The sequence below is a fragment of the Betta splendens genome, chromosome 5 (genome assembly GCF_900634795.4).
Source record: "Betta splendens chromosome 5, fBetSpl5.4, whole genome shotgun sequence".
Classification (NCBI taxonomy): domain Eukaryota; kingdom Metazoa; phylum Chordata; class Actinopteri; order Anabantiformes; family Osphronemidae; genus Betta; species Betta splendens.
Window position 1 is genome coordinate 7,778,010 of NC_040885.2, and position 21,915 is coordinate 7,799,924.

At 49.3% G+C, this 21,915-nt stretch overlaps 1 protein-coding gene and 1 long non-coding RNA gene across 2 annotated transcripts in view; one reads left to right on the plus strand and one right to left on the minus strand.

Moving 5' to 3' along the window:
• The window catches only part of LOC129604097 (uncharacterized), a 29,829-nt gene extending 9,648 nt beyond the window's left edge, over positions 1-20,181 (plus strand). Inside the window, exon 4 of the long non-coding RNA XR_008694712.1 lies at positions 20,043-20,181. This is a non-coding gene — a long non-coding RNA (uncharacterized LOC129604097). The remainder of the gene's footprint in view (positions 1-20,042) is intronic.
• The window catches only part of plxna1b (plexin A1b), a 142,783-nt gene that overhangs the window by 39,674 nt on the left and 81,194 nt on the right, over positions 1-21,915 (minus strand). The window contains exons 7-11 of the mRNA XM_029150554.3: positions 20,115-20,238; positions 19,214-19,367; positions 18,271-18,370; positions 13,187-13,301; positions 1,481-1,681 (exon numbers count right to left, since the gene is read on the minus strand). Coding sequence (XP_029006387.2) covers positions 1,481-1,681; positions 13,187-13,301; positions 18,271-18,370; positions 19,214-19,367; positions 20,115-20,238 — 694 coding nt within the window. The remainder of the gene's footprint in view (positions 1-1,480; positions 1,682-13,186; positions 13,302-18,270; positions 18,371-19,213; positions 19,368-20,114; positions 20,239-21,915) is intronic.

The window sequence follows — 21,915 nt, forward strand, 5'->3', positions numbered from 1 at the left end:
GTGAATTGAAGTCTTAATGGCGAGTTCATGCGTCCGGCACCTTTCTCGTACACTTAGTCCGTCCGCAGCCTCGCGCAGATGTGATGAAGGCGCCGCGTCGATATCTGACCGTGAAGTCGACTTGGCACAGCTAATTGTGAGCAAGCGCTGACAGCCCAAGGCTAATTGCTGCTAGCACGTCTGCTTCGAGGACATCAAATGGAGAAATGGAGCTTTCGGGCCGGGGCCGAGGCGCTGCGGCTGATGAGCACCGGACTTGAAGCAACAATAAACGCTCTGTGTTCAGACAGAATCAAACGCCACGATCGGCGTGAAGCCTGTATACAGATACACCTGCTCTACGACTAGAAAAACGAACACGTGACCGTGACGATAAGGTGCAGCATGCAGACGACGCGCTTCTTATCCAGACGTGACTAACTCTAGATATTTCCTGTTCATTTTAATCTATCAAATATCCGCTTCCATGCGTGACATGTTGTGATGACAGCCGCATCACCTTCATTTAGGACAAAATTAACAGCGCCAGCTCGGGTCTTATCTCGGCGCCGCTGCATTGCGTTACAGCCCCAGACAGAAATAGACGGGGACACGGGCAAGCAGCGGGAAAAGACGAGAAAGAAGCAGCGGGGAGAGTGAGGAATGGCAGGAAAGAGAAAGTATGACAAATGAGGGGGGGGGCGCGGCACAGGGAGAGACGGGCTCTACAGGCGGGAGGAGGACGGGAGAAGGAGAGGTGCAGGGCTGAGGTGTAAACATGATCAATCCGCTCCCAACTAGCTTCAGAGACAGACTTCCTCTCCACATTTTCAGCCCCAGTGAAGCACATCGCCAGCTACCTCTTATCTATCACGCTAGTTTGAAGTCTTGCAAACACACACACACACACACACACACACACTCACGCCATATTTCAACACACAAAACACACATGGACCTACATGCACAAACACCTCCGTCAACCCCTCAAATCCGCTATGTACACAAACGCACACAATCTTATTAGAAACTGCAAAAGCATCCTTGAGAACACTTTAATCCGACGCACACCCTTGATCCCGACCAGCCGAAGGCACAAATACATCATAAACATCCTGAGCCAACTACGACTATGACCAATGGAACGTCACGCTCGCTCAATGAGAGATGGCGTGAATTATAATAATGTTCTTTGATTACAACCGGCACAGGGGAGAAATGTTTATTTACCTGTGTTAGATCAAATATGACCTCTTGCCGTGGGCCATTTATCTACATTGTGTCCGGTCAGTGTCTAAGTGGTGCCCGATGATCTATGAGCTCACTGGAGTCCAAAATGACCATTAGTCAGCCAGGATCACTCATTAGAGGCAATGGAGCCAAATAACTAAGCTTCAAGCCTGAATTTGGAGAGATAATTTGTCCAACAGTCTCATTTGCAACTATGCTTTGTATGAACGGTTGTGCTTTATCAGCGTGTGATGGATTTCTTGGGACTCACCGCCGTTTTCTGGCACTGGATGGAGCTGCTGTTGAAGCGCAGGGCCGGGACGCTGTGCGTCTCCCCCTGGATGTGGAAGACGCACTCGTAGTTCCTCTGGCCCGACTGCGGCTGGGGGAGGTTCCTGGCTGCCAACGTGATGGGCTTGGTCACGCCGACGGGGATGTAGATCTGGGTGGAGGGCAGAATCTGGGGGCAGTCCTGCAAATTAGAGAACGACAAGTACGTGAACGACGACGTCTGTGCAACATTTCTCCGGACTTCACGCTTGATAAAAAATGTTTCATTGCATTTTAAAAAGGCTCATCTGCCTAATAAACACATTCTGATGACACAGTGGTGCTCCGTTAGAGGAGGGAAAACAGTCCAGTGCTCCATGTCCAGGGGTGGAACAGAGCAATGAGCTCATGTGATCTGTATTGGCTTGTGTGTGCACATCGGTCGGTGATGCTGGCCAGAGCTTCTTTAGATCATCTGGAAAGAGCCCGTCCACCGGCTCCGACCAGCGCGGCGCTCAAACGCCCCCGACACGCGTGCTCGTTGTCGAGGCGGGAAGATTCACCGCTTCCCAGCTTTGCATGAAGTCACCGCAGCGCTGGTGTAACAGTTTGAACGGACACTGGGCTCCTCTCGTCCTTCCAGCATGCAGCGTCTCCTTTAAGCAGATAACCCGCTCCCTGTCAGTGAATTCTCCTTTCCCTGCTCCACTCTGAGCTGTTGTACACTAGAAGCTACAGCACGTCCCCAGGGCCCGAGCACAATGCTGGAGTTTGTTCATTAGCCTGCTTAGTGCTGGCCTTGTGTGTCTGATCACACACAAACACATGCACAACACATAATGAGAGAGGGGAATACTATAGGAGGAAGGAGCAGGCTACTGAAGACCTGATGTATAATCAACTAGGAGGAATGTGGGTGAGGGGGAGTAGAGAGAACGCTCAGGAGAGGGGAGTCAGAATGGGAAGGATGAGGAGGTGAAGGAAGACCAGTTTAATTGGTAGCACAGCAGAGCGAGACAGGAAGTCAGACAGCTGGTGTGGGGATGCGAGGAAAAGGGGAAAAAAAAGCAGAAAACTCAAAAAGAAAAGATGGGAATAATGAACCTGAAGATGGAAATCTGACACAAGGCACTGGGAATGTGAGGAGGCAGCGAGGAATGCCTGTATCCACCCACAACATCCATTCTCCCATCCATCCAGCTTCATCCACACTCAAAGACTGAACCCCCCCGACAACATCCTACTTAATTAACAGCCCGGGGCCTCAGACAATGCTTGATGGAGAGACACACGCGCACACAGGCAGGAGCTGCATCTCGTTTGTGGGGTTTGAAGTTCTGCCTTAGTCAAATGGATGCTGGCGTCAGGAAGCTTTGAGCGCGCGTCGCCCTGAAAACAAGAAGGAAGGCGCTCCGGCACCTCGCAGCCGCCCGCGTGTCAGGAAGCAGCGTAGCCTTTAGCGCAAACTGCAGCCAAGCAATATTTTATTCATCACTCTATCGACTTTGTGTCAGCGCCGCTGTCTGCTCGTCGTTTTCTCTGCCAATGATCTTTCCCACTCCTTTCTGTTGCCGTCTCATGGTGGGGCTCAGCAAAAATGTGAAACACTAATGGGCTGAATACAGCGGCCTCACAAGGAATGTGGAGTCGGGTTTTGAACAGTTCACGCTTCGTACTGTTTGCGGGAGAACAAACGGGAGGAGTTGGAGGCCTCCACCGCTGCTGCTTCCACGTGTTCACAGCTCCAGCGCCTCAAAGGCTTCAGGGGTCAACTGCAACGCTAACGCAAACCGCCAGGAAGCGAGCGAGCGAAAGCCGGTCACATGTCGCAAGACTGCCGAAATCCTGTGGCTCAAAAACCCCCCGTATTCTCCTTATTGCGAACACAAGGTCACGTCGCATCCCGGACAAAATGGAAAAACGCAAGGCGGCTTTAGGAACGAGACGGAAGGAGGAGGGAGGAAGAGGAGGAAACGCAGGAAAAGGGGATGAAGGGAAACGTCGTCGGCAGAGAGAAACTATTTCATCAGCATCTGTGGCAGGTGCCAAAACAGTTCAAAGCCGGCATTAGGGCTACAAAGTGCAAAGTACATTGAAACAATATTTCACCGGGGGGATTCGTTTGAAGCTGGAAGAGCGTTTTTTTCCCCCCTCTGTCCAGCTTTTTCCTGACTTCTCAGCTTTCATTTTGTCTGTGAAGACGGATGCTGTGGTTTTCTCGGCCAGATGCGACACTTCATCTGTTTCATTTGAGAAGGGGGGGGGGGGGGGTGACCGTGTTAAGGAGAAGGTGATTTTAGCTTTTCTCCTCAGGCAAATGCTGCCGACTTGGGACCTTTGTTGCACCTCACGTTTACAGTAGTTGTGCTGTGCTGCACTTGATCGCTACCATCACAAATCACAAGTATTTTTCCAGCAGATGTTAATATTATAGCAAATATTATTAGCTAGGTTATGGGTCACTGGTTAGCGCTGAACATATTCTCACTTCCTACAGATATGAATATTTGACTGGTATAAATTTTGTCTCCAACTTCTGTTCATAACCACGCAGCCAGAAGGCGTCATTACTTTTCTGTTTGTTTTGTTGATCCACATTAGCTTTGCTCTAGAGCTGCAGATCCCCAAAAAGAAAATGCTAAAGTTAATACAGATTAAGTCGGGCTGCCTATATTAAATCACTTCTACCACAAAGGGGACCTGCCTGCTCTGACTGAACTTTGACACACTTTTTTTTTTTTTCATCGGCCCAAATGCCGTCATGAATTATTGCCACCAGAGCAACCGTCGCTCCTCGTGAGCCCTGAAATGCTGCTTTTGCCGTTTTCTGATCAGGCTTCTTTCACGGAACAAATAAATAAATAAAGCGCTCGGCAGGGCGGACGAGATAATCTCGACGTGCAGGTGAGTAAAACACCCTTTAAACAACCACCAAAAGCAGATAATGAGGCTGTCGACGGGCAAGTCGTGCACGTGCATTGGTGAAGATATGCAGGAGGCGAGAGATTACAATCAGGACATACTGTAGTTCGGTGTGTGTTTGTGTGTGTGTGTGTGTGTGTGTGGGGGGGGGGGGGGGGGGGACAACAGCATGAGCATGATGCTGTATGTAATAAATGAATGCATTAAAGAGGCCAAAAGACTTCTGAAGGCTTCAGCAAAGCCTGACATGTTATAAATTAATAAAGCTCCAAAAACAGTGCGCATATGTAATGAGGAGAGCGTCTAGTCGTTTTTTAAAGCCCCCCCTTTCTCTCGCCCCCCCCCTCCCTTAAGTCCATTCATAATTAAACAGCTGCTTCTGTGATGTGGGGACCATAGATCAGGGAGGAGAAAAAATAACATGCTAAATAATGAAGTAAAGTGATACGGAGAGCCGGGGGAAGAGATGAGATAGCATGGGCGGCCACAGAGGAGTGGGGGGGGTGGGGGTGGGGGGTCACACTGGTACAGAGCGAGAGAGAGACATACAGGGGCCTGACAAAGGGACATAATAAAGACCACTGGATTCTCCCCCCAATGCCTGTCGACGCTCCCCCCCAGGCTGCGTGACACAGGTCTCACATAAAAACCAAAGACCTGTCTGCGACCCTGAACTAAAGAGTCTCATCTACGCCTGGTTGGAATCCACCAGACATTAATAATATAACACGAGGCATTAGGTGAATGCTTCTATTTAACTAGTGGATGGGTCACGTGGCTCGTCTGTGAGAATGAAGCGCTTCACCTTTTCCCATGAATTAACCATTAAAGCTAGACATTGGAACCCAACTGGTAATTAGTTAATGTCCAGGTTTAGCATAGAAATAATCATTTTTAATGACTTCAAAAACTTCTATGATGCTTGAATTTTCAATTTCGGCAATGATTAGCATTTAATAGTACATGATTTGTGAAATCTGGAGCATAATAGATATCAGCTTTCAAATGCCTAATCGGTATGAAGTCATTGCACAGTCACAGCTAGGCTCACGTGTCTATTTAACTCCTGGGGACCTGCAGGCCCGGTTTGAACATGTTTATATAAGTGTTTACCAGCCACGAGACGCCAACAACCCACAAATCACGTGCACAGATGAAAAGTAAAGTAGAAGTAGAAACTCTCAGCACAGGATGCAGTGAAGGTGTGCGATCGCTACCAAGAGAAGATGATCTGCACGAGCCACAGGGTGCGGTAACGTGGCGGCAGGCTCATTAGCAGGAAGACGCTCCGTGACCGAGCGGTCCGACTGCGCGGCGAGGGACGGAGCGGAGCGACTTAATAAGGCAGCAACATGTAGAACACGGCAGGAGCCGGAGACGCGCAGGAAGAAAGGGGACTTTGAACCTTGAAAGGGACTGCGAGATCGTCCGCCCACGCCCCTCGTTCCCGAGCGGGGCGAGAGAGAGAGAGAGAGAGAGAGAGGGGGGAGGAATAAATGGGATACGGGGAAAAGCGGGCGAGCGACGGCGGGAGAGAGCGCGGATGGGAATGAGATGCAGGGGGGAAAAGGAGTGACATGAATGTTATTCAGCGAGGATTATCAAAGTCGCGCAGAGCAGAATCTACCTCCATACGTACGAGATGCTCTAATACATACATAGGCACATGCGCACGGGCTCGGCTTTGATGTAACGCCCTGTCACACATACATGCTGATTTCATCTTCTAATCCCTCATCCTTGACTTACAAGCAAGCTGCCAAGCCTACACAGTTTATCCCCCTGACACAGATGACACAGTGCGCTGTGAAACAATACAAAAGCAGGAATGTGTGAATATTTTTTCAGAATATTCTTTTATTCCTTCCTTACGCTTCTTCGTCGCGGAGTGAGGAGGCGCGGGGGCGTCTGGCACTTTGTTATCATTCTAACCCAGATATGTCAGCAGCGATCAAACCTGCTGCTTTTCAGCTTTTGAAAGACAGACCTTGATTTCAGACATAGATATACTCTCCTATCTGCTGCCTATAGTGCGTCTAGAGACTGTAAAGAACAGGAAGGTTTAATTAACCTCAAGCTATGGACTCTTTAAACGAATGCTGCTTGTAATTGAATCACCTGGTATGTTTTTACAGTGGCATTAAATTGGTCATGAGTATAACTGAGTGCTGGCTGATATAACCGCATAATACACTAAATCGCTATAAGGCCATTAGATTGTGACTGACTGTCCACACAGCTCCTGTGTGGGGCATCACAGCAAAATGGAAGTTGGAATAAAAAGGATATATACAGTATATCAGCCCAACATGATAGAGACAGTTAGCCCATGGTCTGAGGCTGGACTGCTCCTCCATCCCAGCAGGCCGTCCTGTTGCTCAATCACCCACTCCTCTCCACTCTCTGCACCTTTGAGTTGTTGGGGTTTTTTTTCTCTGTTTCGGTGCAGCGTTATTCATCTGTCTCCGACTGACGTCAATGCTTTCTCTCAGTGACTCTGCATTTATCTCCTCCTCTCTCTGACACACACACACACACACACACACGCACACACACGAGGCTTGATGGCAAAAATGCAATATTCATCCGTGCTCACCATTAGGCGGGGCTGTCTGCGAGGGCTGTGGAAATGAAGATTTAATACAGCCTGAATAATTAAACCGCTGGGACCTGTGACTGACACAAAGACGCACACCCACAACGGCATAAACACAGCAACACACTGACGCAAGGCCCGCGCACCAGCCGCGTGCGCTTGTTTGCGTGACTCTATGACTGCAGATTTAACCGCGTGCGCCGTTGCAGCGAGCGCCTCGGCTCGCAGGATTACGGCCGTAAAGCGTGCGCCGCCGCCGCCGGCTGTGGGACCGGTCGAACCGAGAGCGCGCCTCAAATCTGTGTGCACGCAGCATTTGGAGCGAGGTTTGATGTGCAGCAGCCGTTGCGTAAACACGACTCCGCGTCCTTGTATAGTTGCCTACTAAGCATAGTTGTTGGGCTTTGACAGGCTGCTCGCTCCACAGTGTCTCCACCCTGCCTTCTGTTGTTAAGGGACTGATGCACAATCCAGAAAGCGGGGGGTGGGGGGGGCGTATCTGACGGGGAAGCGAGCGGAGAAGCTGCAGGATGGAGACAGTACGAAAAACCACAAAGAGCAGGAGGGACGAGCCGCCCTATACACGTGACAGGCCGTGTGTGGATGGAACACCACCGACACATCTGTACTAAGACACACTGTGGGATCAGCATCACGGCAGCACAGATCTGTCCCTGTAACGCCCAGTGTGATCATGGAAGTTCACACACCGTGCAACAACTCCACTTAAACAGCCGAGTTGCTTCATTAATCGACAATTCGAGTATTTTGTCTCTTAACAAATCCGAGGGGTCTCCGTGTGCGTCTGCCAACATAACTCCTAGACTCCAACTAATTACTTTGAGGTGGAAAACCTGCTTTCGTGTCAGAGACGTTCACGGAGGAGGTTCAAAATAAAAGGGCAGAGCCACCAAACCGAACCAAGGGTTAAAGAGCGGCCGGTCACGGTCCGACTGAGGTCCATCTGGCAGAGGAGGCATGTGGTTACTTCACCCCGTCGCCTCCACTTCCTCTGCATGTTCCCTCGCTTCCCTCCGAGCATTCAGCGCGTTTGGAAAATAAATTGCGTCAGTCTGAATGTGATCTGCTGCTCGTTGCTGCCAGAGTCTCTCTCTTACCTCCCTGCCCCGCGTCTTTCTGTCTGTCTTTGTTTTTAAATTCTGCTGCTCTCTCTGCTTACATCTGGCCTCAATCACAGCACTCGTCTGTCTTCGGGTTTGTCCTCTGTGAAATATAGGGGTCTGTGTGTGAGTGTGTGTGTGTGTGTGTGGGGGGGGGGTCCACCTATTCTGGTCTGTTTGTTCCGGCTCCCAGACGTTGTTTTATTAAATATAGATTAAACATGTTCCCTCCTAATATCACATCAAAACACATGTGTGGGTATGTGTTTATGAAAGTCCAGCTAGGAGCTTCACAGTGCCCTTAGGTTTTGAAGGAGGAAATGAAGAGACTATTAAATAAGAGAGCCAACAATGAAATGCAATAGTTTCCCACTGAGATTAAATGAGGAGCCGCGTATGGTGACAGATCAGGCGAGGGAGGAAGAGATGCAGGAAAAAAAAAAAACGTGGCGCAGGAGGTAATCAAACATAGGAGAGAATGGAGTCTGTGAGTGACACTGCTGAAATGTGATTAGGTTGACGGCGATGCATGAGAACGGAGGGAAGGAAAAAATAAAGGATGACGAGGAGGAGGAAAACAGATATTACTGACAGATAAAAGTGCTGGAAGAGAGAGACGGAAAGCAAAAAAAAAAAAAAAAAAAAAAGGAGCGGGCAGATAATATTCAACTTCTCGCCCACTTCGCCCTCCTCCTCACTCACATGCCCCCTGCAGGCCTGTGCTGCTGGTTGTGCTTTGACTGATAAGAACCAGTGACAAACACACAAGCAAAGGCTTTACAGACACACACACACACACACACACACGTATAAGCGTGCACAAAGCGAGACCCCTCGAGCGGCTCTGGCCTAGAATCTGTGGGATGTCCTTCTCTGGAGGGTGTGAGTGTGTGTTTGTTCTGCTCAGTGTCTGACTCCCAGCCAGGACAAACACTGGGTGCCAGAATGTCACGGTCCAGGGCCTTCACACCTCCATCACAAATAGCCCTGTCGGCCGTAAAGAGAGAGTGTGTGTGTGTGTGTGTGTGTGTGTGTGCGTGCGTGCGTGCGTGTGTAAGGCACAAAGAGAAGCAGCGAGCATATGTTTTGGAGACTGTATGAGTGTGTGTGGGAAGGCTGGATGCTAGAAGTATACGCAATCGGTTAAGGGTGTATGACAGAAAGACAGCACTTGAGAAAATATGTCCATGTGCATTGCTGGCTTTGTTCAGAGCACAGCCTGTGTGGAGCCTTCCTTGTTAATGTATTATCTAGGGAAAGCGTGTCAAACATTAACGCTCCTTCAGAGCTACAGCAGATTGTGTGTGTGTGTGTGTGTGTGTGTGTGTGTGTGTGTGTGTGTGTGTGTGTGTGTGTGTGTGTGTGGTGCCACAAACTGAGACACACACACACACACTAATCATCGCTGATTAACCAGACCCATCTTTGACATTTGTAATAATCGGCATCGGCTGACGTCTGCACTAAAGTCCACTGAATAATTAAAAATGTCTGCTTCACTGGGAGAATCATTTCACGCACACGCGAGACGAATCGCACCGTGCGAAGGTATGAAATATTTTGGGTGTGAGCGACTCACACGGCTGCACGTTATTAGCGCTGGGAAAGAGCAGCGATTGAGATTAGTGGGTACTTAAATATAGTTCAGGTGTTTATGCTGCAGCCTCTCAGGATTAATCGCCGAGGATAACAAACATTTGACCCCGTTTTAAAGCGACTCCCTGACAAATGCAAATTCAATACAAATATTAAATGATATGAAATGTGCTACATCAGGGTCCATCACTGGCAGCAGCCACACAGGTGAGGGCTTCAGGGACAAACCCAGCCAGCGGCCGGGCTTTCTATAGATCGACGGCATAACTTGGCATTCTGGGACAGATGTTTTTCCCATTCCTCCCAGGAGTTGGATACATGCGCTGATAACGTATCTCTAAAATAAACGAGGAGCTGGGTAGTTGCTTAGTTTAGCTTAATGATAAACAGCTGGAAACGGACGTCACACAAAAAGAATTGCTGTATTTGTGAGACCACTCCAGAAATAAATGTAGGGTAGCACTGGAAAGGGAAAACTTGTGTAACTAATGCCGAACAACGAATGCAAGATGTATGTAACAGCAAAAACTACTGTAGTTTGGTCTTGAAAATCACTTAAACACATCTGGAGGAAACACAGGAATGATGATGTTTTGTATGTTTTCCTCAGGAGCAGTGAGAGCAGAGGCATAAAGCGAAGGAAGGGGAAAAAGGCAAAGTGACAGCCAGGGAGTTTAAGGAGGGGGGGCATTCTGGGGCTGGCGAGGTAGCGCTGTATCCACAAATCTCAATCAAGTTAACTGCTGCCTTGATTGCTGGAGTGAGACTGAGCCGTGCTTTGCAGCAAAACAAACACGTAAGCACGTCTTAACGTAGCTGAGCCCAACCAGCCTGAACCTCGCCTGGCACCCGTCGCGGGTTTTGGCTCGGGAAAGCGCTCCCTCCCTCTCCGGGGGTGGAAACGCGGAGGAATAAGGAAATAAAGCTCCTTAGGAAAGAAAAGGAGAGAAGAGGAAGAAAGTGGAGTTGGTTCCGTCCTTTTCCCGGCGTTCCTCTCTCGCTCGTTTTGTCTTTATTATAAAGTAACTCTCATTCCTCTTCTGCAATTTTCCGCCTGGTCGATCCTTAATTTGAGAATTTGTTTGTTGTGCCATTGGAGGCATTGTTGATTCATGCATATTTGATTTAGAAATGTCACTCATTATATTTATTTCCTCCCCACTTACTCTGTCTATCCATTTCCATTCCTCTCTTTTGACACAGTCTGCTCACAAAAACAAACAGCGCTTTTACTACTCGCTCGGCTTGTTTCGTACTTTTTTTTTTGTTAGATCTTCTTTCTGTTCACTTCTCCGTTTGCTTCAGAATCTCAGAACACATTTCTGCACGCGGCTGAACAAATGACAGCATTAAACAAAAGGAGAATATACAATAACAAAGCAAAAATAAAGCCCTTATCTGCAACTTACAATCCTCTCTATTGCCATGGCAACGCACTTAATCAGACAGCATCAGTTAGATGCAAAGAAAACTGAGGATGTGCAACTGTTGAACGTCTATTATAATAGAGAACTACACTCTTCAAAGGTCATTGATTGGACTGTGATCATTCTTCACACTTTTCTTCTTCCAACAGACCAGAACAGAAACATGAGCCACGTGAGCCCAGCCACATCTCAAACCTGTGTGAAAACCTCTCTCTGGCCTTTGATCGCTGCGTGCGTGTTGCTGTACCCTGCGTAAATGCCTGCTATCAGGAGCTATGCTGAACGCCGCTATTTGTATTCCAGCTTAAGCCGCAGCACGGCAAAAGATCTAAATTAAGGGTGTGAGCATATGTGAATGTGCGCACACGTCCCTGATGGCACGGCAGCGCTCTCTCATTACACTAGTGGATAAAGAGCCAAAAGCATAAGGTGTTAGAGAGGAGAGGCATATTTCTGTCCTCCTCCTCTTCATCTTAACAGTATATAATCCCCGACGCCAAGAAGGGAAGGTGGAGAAAGAAGAAGGAGGAAAGGAGGATAAGTAAACGACGGGGTGAATGAGCATCAAAGTGGTGAGGGATGAGGTAAAGAAAGAGAGACGGACCCTGGAGAGGAGAACGATAAGTCTAGCCTACAGGAAGAGCTGTACTTGTTGGGGCATTGAGAGCGCAACTAATGGATGTGGCAGCTACGAGAAGGATGATGAATGACTGCGTGTGTGTGTGTGTGTGTGTGTGTGTGTGTGTGTGTGTGTGTGTGTGTGTGTGTGTGTGTGTGTGTGTGTGTGTGTGTGTGTGTGTGTGTTGCTGTCAAACTGTTTACCTTTTATTACACGGGAAACAGAAAGTGTGGGATTTGTGCATCTCTCCGGTGTGTTTGCGACGCTGCACATGACGGAGTCTCTAGCGCAGACGTGCGGTTGGTTCCTTCGTGTGCCTCCGCATATGCAAGACCCTGAATAGATGCACTGTGCATCATCTTCCATCTCATATCCACAAATTAAACCACCTTACTCTTGCTGCTGTTCATGTGTTAATACTTTGTTTTCCTCTGCTCCTCCATGTTCACCCATCCGTCGCCCCTTGGCCTCTCGCGGCTCAGAGTCCACTAGCCAGCGCTCTCTCCCCGTGTCTTGCAGACGGGTGCGCTAATCCGCTAGCGCTAGCTCCGCGAGGCGTGAAGGCCGGGCCCGCGCCTCCGAGCGGAGCCGGGCGGCGGCCGCGCTTTAGCTCGCCGGTGTTTGGGATTCAGCAAGAGGACAGATAAAGAGGAGAGTAATTGGATAAAGGTTGACCAATTAATAAAGGCCAGCGACTGGGGCCGGCCGACGAGGGGGAGCTTTAATCTGCGCGGAGATAACGGAGGAGAGTCGAGGCACAAACATGAGGAGATAGTGGGCGGATTTGCGCGCGAGCTGTCAATCAGATAAAAGGCCGCATGACTGTCAGTGACGGGGGAATGGAGTGGATTTACATCCCTAAGTCCAGTTCAGGGCAAAAAAAAAAAAAAAAAAACAGCAAACGGCAATGAAACCCTAACAGCTTCGCCCCCCTTCACTACGATCCTCGCACACGGCAGTTGACAAACACTTGTTATGCCCCGGACGCCGCCCGCTGTAGCTGCCACCCGGCGCGGCGGATATTAGCTTTTATGCTAATGCAGCATTTCCCCGTGTAGGAACAAGGCGGCGTTTCCACCGACACTCATTCATCCCGGCCTGCTTATAGCCTTATGGGCCGCGACAGAATTATTGCCGTGCGGTACACAAGCTGTTGTCACCGTGCCAAGAGCCGCTATTACGCGCCGAGACAGCAGACACGGGCGATGTGGAGGAAACCCCCGAGGCGGAAGCCAGGGAAGGTGTGTGAGAAGGTGTGTGTGTGTGTGTGTAGCTGGATGCGGTTTGTTGCTATAATTTGTGTTTGCACGTGGGATGAAATGGGCAAACACAGTATAGGTGGAAAGAATGGCGCTATAAATCGCAAGAAGCCCTTTTTGTAATTTGTCCAAATGCATATGCATTTACACTGTAGCGGCAACCGTACCTCGGAGACGTTGACGCGTCCCTCCTGGAACGAGCAGTCGTTGGCGTTCTGGGTGCACATGTGACGGTACTTGCACCAGTGGCACGGGAATGAGCCGTTCACACAGGACAGGCAACTGGGGGAGAGAGAGAGAGATATGTAGATTAGCCTGTGTGAATTTTATTTGCCGTCTTCATGAAACAAGTGGTTTTATTCACGCTGGACTTTTCCTCCCATCCTCTCCTGAATCCTTTCTTCCTTCCACCTTTGTCCTCCGTCATATCCATCAACCGAACCTTTTCCTCCACCTCATTTCTTTCATTCACCCCCTCCTCCACCTTTTGCTTGTAACCCTCCGTCTCATCCTTCTTCTTCATGTTCAATGATCTCCCTCCCTTCTGGCCATTTCTCCGCATACATTTCCCTCTTTCTTCACTCCTGCTGTATCATCCTCTCATCCATTCAGGAGCCGGCCATTCTTCCCGTCCCTCCGTCTCTGCCTCCCTCACTTTATCCATTCCTTTTATTCCCATTTAAAAAGCCCTCTCCCTGCGCTTTGTCTAAAGCGCTCTTTCATCCGCCGGGCCCAACGGTGCTCTGCAGTTTTAAATTCACCTGCTTTAGCCGCGGCGAGGTGCAGATAGACGGGCTGAAAGAGAAGGACGGATGAAAGAAGAGAGGGGGGAAAAGGAGAGAGAGAGCGAGGGATCAAAAGCAGGTGGATTTCCCTCAGAGAGGTGGAGACGCCAGGTATCGTGGGAGACGAGCGAGGGGAGAAAGTGAGGAGGAGGGGAGGCTGGAGCCCACGGGGCTCCGCCAGGAGGCCTCGCGGGAGAAGGAGGAAGCACTAGTTTGGAAGTTGGGAAGCGTGCGAGCGAGTATATGTGGACTCGTACCCAAGGGGGAGCGCGGAAGCGAGCCAGACGGGTTCAAGAGCACAGTTTATCAACGCGGCTTCATGTTATTGGCGCTCTCTTGGCCCCCGAGAGATGCTACGCTACGTGGCGTCTCATTTATGTGTGCAGCCTTATCTAATGTAGCCATTATGAGTTCACAAATAAAACGCCTTCATTTTATTACAAAGCTTAGCAAAGCATTTCGTCTTCTGCATTTAGTCTCAGAATTTCTTCCCTGTGACTCATTTAGCGGTTGCGGGGTTGTGTGCGCATATGGTTTATTGGAAATACGATAAAATATGGCATTTAATACAGCCGGGGTGGTGGAGATCCATAACAATAAAAAGGGTGGATGGAGGTGCTCGACGTGCGGGGCTGAAATGCAGTCATCCACATCCGCCAGGCGCGAACGCGGCTGAAACGCGACGCGCGAGCTCCCGACGAGCCCTCGAGTGCGTTTTAACCCCGCGTGAAGAGCAGCCGCCCCGTCCTCTCCAACTCTCGAGCTGTGGGACGGAGCCCACATACGAATCTATCAAACCCCGACGCGGATTCATTTGGATCAATTAGGTGCCGCTCGTTTGTTAGGTGCGCACTTTTAAGCGATCATTTCCAGCCCGGACCCCTCCTTTTGAGCGAGATCAGAGGCTGGGGCTTAATTCAATCCCACTGCCGCTTTAATTGACCAATTTAGCATTGTGCTGAGAGAAGCTGTCCATTTAGAATGAGGGATGTGCGACTAAGGAAATAACAGGCCTTTTAATACCACACAGGAGCAAACAGGAGATTTGTCAGCGTTGCCAACAAATGGAAGGAGGGCGATTAGGCCACTCTGTGTTACAGTAGGTTAGCACACAGTGCTGAGACCCGAGGAGCAAATGTGTGGTGTCAGCTCAATGTTGTGCCACTCGTGAGTTGGTAAGAAATGGGAGGAAGCGTCAATGCCCAACAAAAGAGCAGACGCAGGACACAGAAGCCCGTCCGTCGGCCTCGTTGTGCAGCTCAGGGGTGTTTCGCTCGCGACAATCACTGCTTTGAATGTCAAAGACTCCTTTTTTTGGGGCGTGGGCCCACCAACGGATCGGGCCTGATTAAAATATACCACAACACCACCCTCACAGCAGGTAGAACAAAGCAGCCGACGCTACAATCCATAGTTTCTAGCACCCGTCAACACATCTGTCACCCAGCTCGGATAATAACCATTTTGATCTGAACTTTTATCTATTATTTATGTGGATTCGACCTTGTTAGTGCAGCGGAGACTTTGAAATAACGAGCGACGCATCAGTCGGTGACTTTAATGATTAGGCCTTTTGAAACGAGCGCCCGTGCCATTATACATGCCACCCAAGGCCAGCGGTGGGCCCTGCGTGACAGCCCCCTACTGCTTGTGCTTTGGTTCCCTGAAGTACCCAGGGCCCCCTCCTCAAAAACAGCCTTAGGATCCCGAAACACCCAGCGTCGTCTGGGGATATTTGATAGTTGTTCTTCTCTTGTTCGGGGTCAGCTCTTTTCTTCGGCCCCTACCGTACGGCTCCTCCCCGTCACTCCCCGTCTCCTCTGGCCACTCAGGGGCTTCGAGTGGCTGCAGACACGGTCCCCGTATGGCCACGCTCGCGATGCTAATCTAATCCGCTCATATTCAGATGCTAATCGAGCTACGGTTTGGAGGCGCTGTGTTTTTTCAGGGGCCGGGACAATAGGCGGTGATTTCCTCCTCCCTCCCCTCCTCGGTCCGTTCAGAGTGGTAAATACAATCTGAGCTCCCAGTGAGGTGCATTTAACACCGCTGCACTTGGCAATATGACTTATTTACTGGCTCCTTTTCATTTGACGTCAACAAAGTTGAGGTAAATAATTTAACAGCCCTTTATAACAGTATGTCCTCTCTTAAGTGGATCAATTCAAAAATTGACAGGGGCTGTTCAAACACTTATGAAGCAGTTATAGTTTTATGAGTGTATTTTAATGTTTTAATGTTTAGCTACTGTAGCAATGCATTGGCTTGGGACTGGACCGGGAAAAAGGTCCAGTTGCCATGACACATAGAATTCCAAGATTATTTTCCATATCTTTAATGAATGTGAGGCTGTGGAGAGAGGAAAGGAGTATGGAAATATTTAATTAAGGAGCAATCATGGCCGTGGGTGATTTTCTATTTCAATCTCAGCAACGCTTAAACGGAAACAGTGAGAATTCTAATTAGATTAATACGACTATGCAAATTTATGGCATTTTTGAAAAGGCAAGAGCCACAATATAATCACTTGAATAAATAAGTGGGAGGTGTGTGTGTGTTTCTTGGGATAGAGGCTTTAATGCATCGCGTGACAGTGTAAACTATTAGGAAACATGATGGGGCAGCTCTAAAGGCTCAGGTTTGCCTGGAAATGTGCTGTTCGGCTTATACCCAGACAGTGCATGAGGGCATACTGTAGGAAACGCTGGAGTAAGAACACACACAGGCGCAGGAATTTATTTACAGCTAATGAATATTGCTTCTGCTTGGAAATGCCTGCTGGGAGAACGCCTGCTCCTCTGCTCCACTGTGCAGAAGCCCGCAGTATTCCGAGCCCATTAGACCAGGAGCCTGTAAAGAATGACCAAGCATTCTGGAAACACGGGCCTTGCATGTGGCTGCGCGGGCCTGAAGTCATTACGCCAACGACATTACCGGGCTGATCTGATCAGACGCCGCGCGCCGACGCCCGAGGGGCACAGCGGGTTTGTGCAGGCCACGGTGCCAGCTCCAAATGGGATTCTTATCTCAGCATCTCTCTTCGCCATCAGAGCCGCTGCTGAGGATGCAACGTGCCATATCTGTAACTTCATTAGATGTGTCCATTACATCACTCTTAGCCTGTATTAGATAAGCTCGACCAGCGGATTCTCTCTCTCTCTCTCTCTCTCTCTCTCTCTCTCTCTCTCTCTCTCTCTCTCTCTCTCTCTCTCTCTCTCTCTCTCTCTCTCTCTCTCTCTCTCTCTCTCTCAAAATGGGTGACTCCTGTCTGTGTTATTGCTCGTACATTTCATCCACTTGCTTGCAATTTTCAAGATCATTGTCGTTTCGGGATATGACATCCGCGCATCCTCTGGCAGCCTATGCGCCACCTTAACATTAATGTGTGTTTTCTACATTAACATGAAGCAGTGTTTACTCACAGGGATTACACAACTGATGCAAGAGTTACCCCAGACAGCAAAGGTACTGGGAGCTAAAGCAAACATCTCAGCGTTCTTATGGGAGTTGAATTAACCATGAGCTGACATTGTAAGCTATCACACCCTTAACCAGCTGCGCTAACTACCGCGGCTCTCGCAGGGGATTCGCGTATACGTGTGGAGCCGGGTTAAAGGTCACAGCGGCGGATCAGATGTCCGAGACACTCGGGTCGTGGGCGAGCTGTAAGTGACAGAGCAGAGAGGTGTAGCTGCGCGCGCGGGGGTGTGTTTGCAGACAATCCTCGAAGGTGGCTCATCTAACATCCAGAGGGAAGTCGGGACGGAGCACTGCGGTACCCCAGGGGCCTCCGAGCCATCTGCTGCCCGGAGGCTAATACCCCGGCAGACGTTTCAGCCTCCCCTGGATGCGCAACGGATGGCGAAAGGGAGGGTACGCGCTGTGGGGGGGTGTGGAGTGGTCGGAGGATTTTTTTACCTCGACGGGGTGCATCAGGGCTGGGGTAGAACTCATTCAAGGGTGTGGCCCATTGGGTGGTTGAGGTTTTGCAGCAGTAGGTGGATTAGGAGAAGCAGTAAACTGGGGGGGTCCTGAGTGTGAAGGTGACTTAATTTATCACATTAAACCTCCGTCTTCATCGTTCATGCGTATGAGGTCTATACAGCTTTTGAAATCGGCGAGGGCAAACGAACGAGGGGTCCACGATCACAGCAGACCATCACGTAATGAATTCACCGCCGCAGCATCATTATGGGTTATTACAATAAAGGTAGAGTTACCATCTCATGTCGCGATCGTTTCTCATGTTCGGACCATTCAATTTTTCACTTGGACGGTAACACAAACCACTTAGAGACGGTGGGGGAGGGGGGGGGTGTTTGTGTGTGCGTCTGACTGCATCGCTCATGGGCAGAAACCTGAGACGGTTTCAGGGCAATACTGGACAGAGAGGCCATACCTTTAAAACAAAAGCCGCCCGACACGAGGAGGATCAAAATACAATAGAATGAATCACTGTAACTTACGACTGGTGGACGCTGCAGTTGTAGAAGACGAAGTCGACGCTGGCGAACTTCTTCCCCGTCTCCTTGGACTTGAGGTAAAGCTTCACCACCCGCTTGTCACCTGCGGGAAACACAATTATTACATTAACAGCGACAAGCTGGGCTTCTGCGAAACCATCAATGTCAAACTTTCACTTCAAACTCTGCTCGCGCGGCCTCGACCGATGCGACGCGCAAACAAAGAAACACTGTAGCTTAGCAACACGCCACTCGTGTCACACCCGCAGCAGGGCTGCATTAAAAATAGCTGCACCAATCAGTGTTTGGATGCCGCGGCTGATGAGAGCTCATAATGGGGCATAATGGGCTCAGTTGAAGAACAACTGAGATGTCTGTTGGAGGAAACGCAGCGCGCTCCACCTGACATGTTTTTAGCGCTTTGAATGCCGATACCAAACAGGGTTTTTATCATCTTTGTGCCGTGACAGGTTCCTACATGAAACAGGTGCGGGGAGAGAAAAAAAAAAGAGAGAGAGAGAGAGGCCACGCTGAAGTATGTGCTTTGAAAGTAAGTTAGGAGCAAACCCAGAGCCGTTTAGAAAAAGTACAATAAATGAAACCGGAACTGACAGCGGTGCATAATGTATGATAATGGGAATTCAAACACGCTTCTATTTTGAGTGGATAACCGTACACTAGTGTTTGCGGCTTTGAAAGCGAATGGGCCAGCGTTATTGGCGGTGACAAGGTATTCTGAATATAGACACACTGAGCAAATCATCTGGTCAGAAGGACTTAGAGCGTCACACTCCAGTAGGAACGTAGGTAAAGAAGAAGATCGGGCTGAAATGATATTATCAGAGAAAGAAACTCGAAAAAATTCAATGTACTAAAATTATTCAGATGTCACCAAAGCGCTCTGCATCTACCACCCAATGAGCTCACTACCCCTTCCTCCTCCAACCTTTGTTCCTGGTGATGGGGATGACGTCCCTGGCGGACGGGGACAGGCAGAAGATGTGTCCGCCCTGGATGCGTCCCTCCGTCTCCACGTAGTCCTCGAAGGAGCAGTTGATCCCCACCGACAGATCGGGCACGTTGCGCGCCTGGAGGACCAGCTAGAGAGGGAGGGTGCGAGACAATCAGCGCAAGATCAATGGAAGGACATGGTGAACATGGATTGTTATGAGATATGACACGAGGGTTAATGGGTGTCAGAGGGGGGAGGGAGTAGAGCGCCGTTACGCCTGTAACGTGACAGCGGTGCGAATAAAGGTGGTCACTGCAGCAGCTGAAGTGAGCAGAATGAAACCAACCCATGCTACATTAACACATGCTCACAGATTTACATAATATCAATTGAACTGAATGAAAAGTTACACCATGTACCTGAACTCTCTTAGAGTCAAAGTGTGTGTAAAGCTCATGCAGTCATTAAACACGGTAAACAAGAGCAGCTCCACTCTCTGGAAGGGGGGACGCGTGGTTTCTATGAATTAAATCCAAGTTGCAGCTGAAATCATTAAGATTTCACAGCCTGGTCCAAGTGTCATTAGCACTTGAATGTGTGTGTTCTGCATTTGGATCCAATGTGGGTGTATAAAAGTCTTGGAACAGTAAAAATAGCTGTGTCTTAGCTTTACACAGAGGCCTACTGCTCATAAATGATGGTTTAGAGCCATAACAACGTTTGCCAAGTATGCGCAATCGAATCCTACTAATGCAGCCCTATAATTAAAAGGACATTTTGTACAGTCAGTGTTACAACTATACATATTGTGTGCATCCTTTAGGTCTTAATCCAGCCTGCTCAGCTTTAGAAATCTGCTTGTACATCTGGAGCCACAGAGGGAACAGACACGCACCTGGACCTCCGACATGGTCACGGAGATGTTCCTCGGCTGGACCGTGAGCTCCACGCACTGCCTCTGGTCGGAGGCAAACCTCTGGGGCTCCTCCGCTCGCTCGCAGCGGTCCTTGCGCGAACATCTGTGGAAAGCGGTGGGGTGGACGAGAGACGGCGAGATGGAGAAGAAGAAGAGACGTCAGGAGAAAGAATGGGAAGAACGGATGAGGAGGAGGAGGAGGAGGAGGGAGGACACAGGCAGCAACTGTTGAGCTAATATGACAATCGTATTAAGAGGACACACATAAGCAGCCGTCGCCGTCACAGAGATGGGAGCAATAACACAAGACAAATCAGCTAATAGCCCTCCCCAGCCATTACTGTAGGCCTTTACATCATCGCCTGATTGGCCCTGACATTTATGCAAAACCTCTAAGCAATATGAACATCCACCCCCACCCCCACCCCACGCATTCTTTCGGTTTATCGCGCCACCCAAATCAAACATCTTGGGAGATGTACAAGCAATCATTAAAGTTCCCCCGGACCGTAAAAATAATGCAATTCCTACCAGGTGTATTTCAATGGGGTCAGCAAATTCCCCTGCTTATTACAAGCCCAGTGATCCTGGCGAGGAGCGCCGCCGCTATTAGCTATTCATAATGTATTAGCGCTCGCTTCACCTTCGCGCTAACAACAACTAGTCCCAGCGGCGAGACGAGAGTGCTGATGCGGCGCTTTTGAGTGGACTGTACAATAACAGAGGGGGAGAAAAAGTGCTAACTGCCTTCTCTGTGCAACCCCCACCCCCTCATTTAGTTAGCCTTCACTCGGGCTCAGCAAGAAAACGCTGTCACCAACCACTCCCCTGAGAGCCTGTAACACACACACACGCGCACACACACACGTGGAAGTGTATGTACGCATTTTCTCATTACAGACATCCTTTCTTCGCAGTGCTTCTCTGGTGGGGTGTATTTGTAAAGTCAGGTGAATGATGTGTGCCAATTTGCCTAGAAGCACCTGTGTTCATTCCTAGTGCTGATTGAAACCACCGCGGCTCTTAATAAGGTGTGGCTGAAGGCACCAGAGGGCTTGAAATAAGGCTTATAAATAATTTGCCTATTAATATTTGCTCATTTGACTGCGAGCGCCTCAGCCAGATTTTGGGCCGGAAATGAGAGAGCTGCGTTTAAAACACAAGGTCAGAATGAGCCCAAGCGCAGGGTTAGCACTGATTCAAGTCCTTCACGTGTGTGTGCGTGTGTGCGTGTGTGTGTGTGTGTGTGTGTGTGTGTGTGTGTGTGTGTGCGTGTGTGTGTGTGTGTGCCTGCCTTAAGGAACAACAGGTTGGTGATGTGTTTCGTAAGCTTAATTAAACTGTTTGATGGCATCACGCCAAACGCTTGAAGGCCTTCGTTTACTGTCCCGCCACGTTTCAGTAACGTGTAGCCACTGTCACGCTCCCCTGTGCAGCCACAAACGCACACAGAGCTCACAAACACAGCGCTACGTCATCCCAGACACAACCTGAAGCGTGATCTAAACACAGGCACGAGACCAGAAGCGCCGCTAATGTCTTATTAACAGATTTGACAGATTTCCACTGGTTGAATGAATCCTTTGATTCTGGTGAGACGTCTATGAATCATAACAATTTAACTACTTAAGAGGTGCTGAATACATTTTACATGTTATTACAAGATGGTAAAAATCAACACAGGCCGCAACTTGTCAGGCATTTTTCAGCACGGCTCTGATCTGATTAGGTCTGATTACTGATGACATCATCCATTGAATAGCACAATCCTACAAAACAG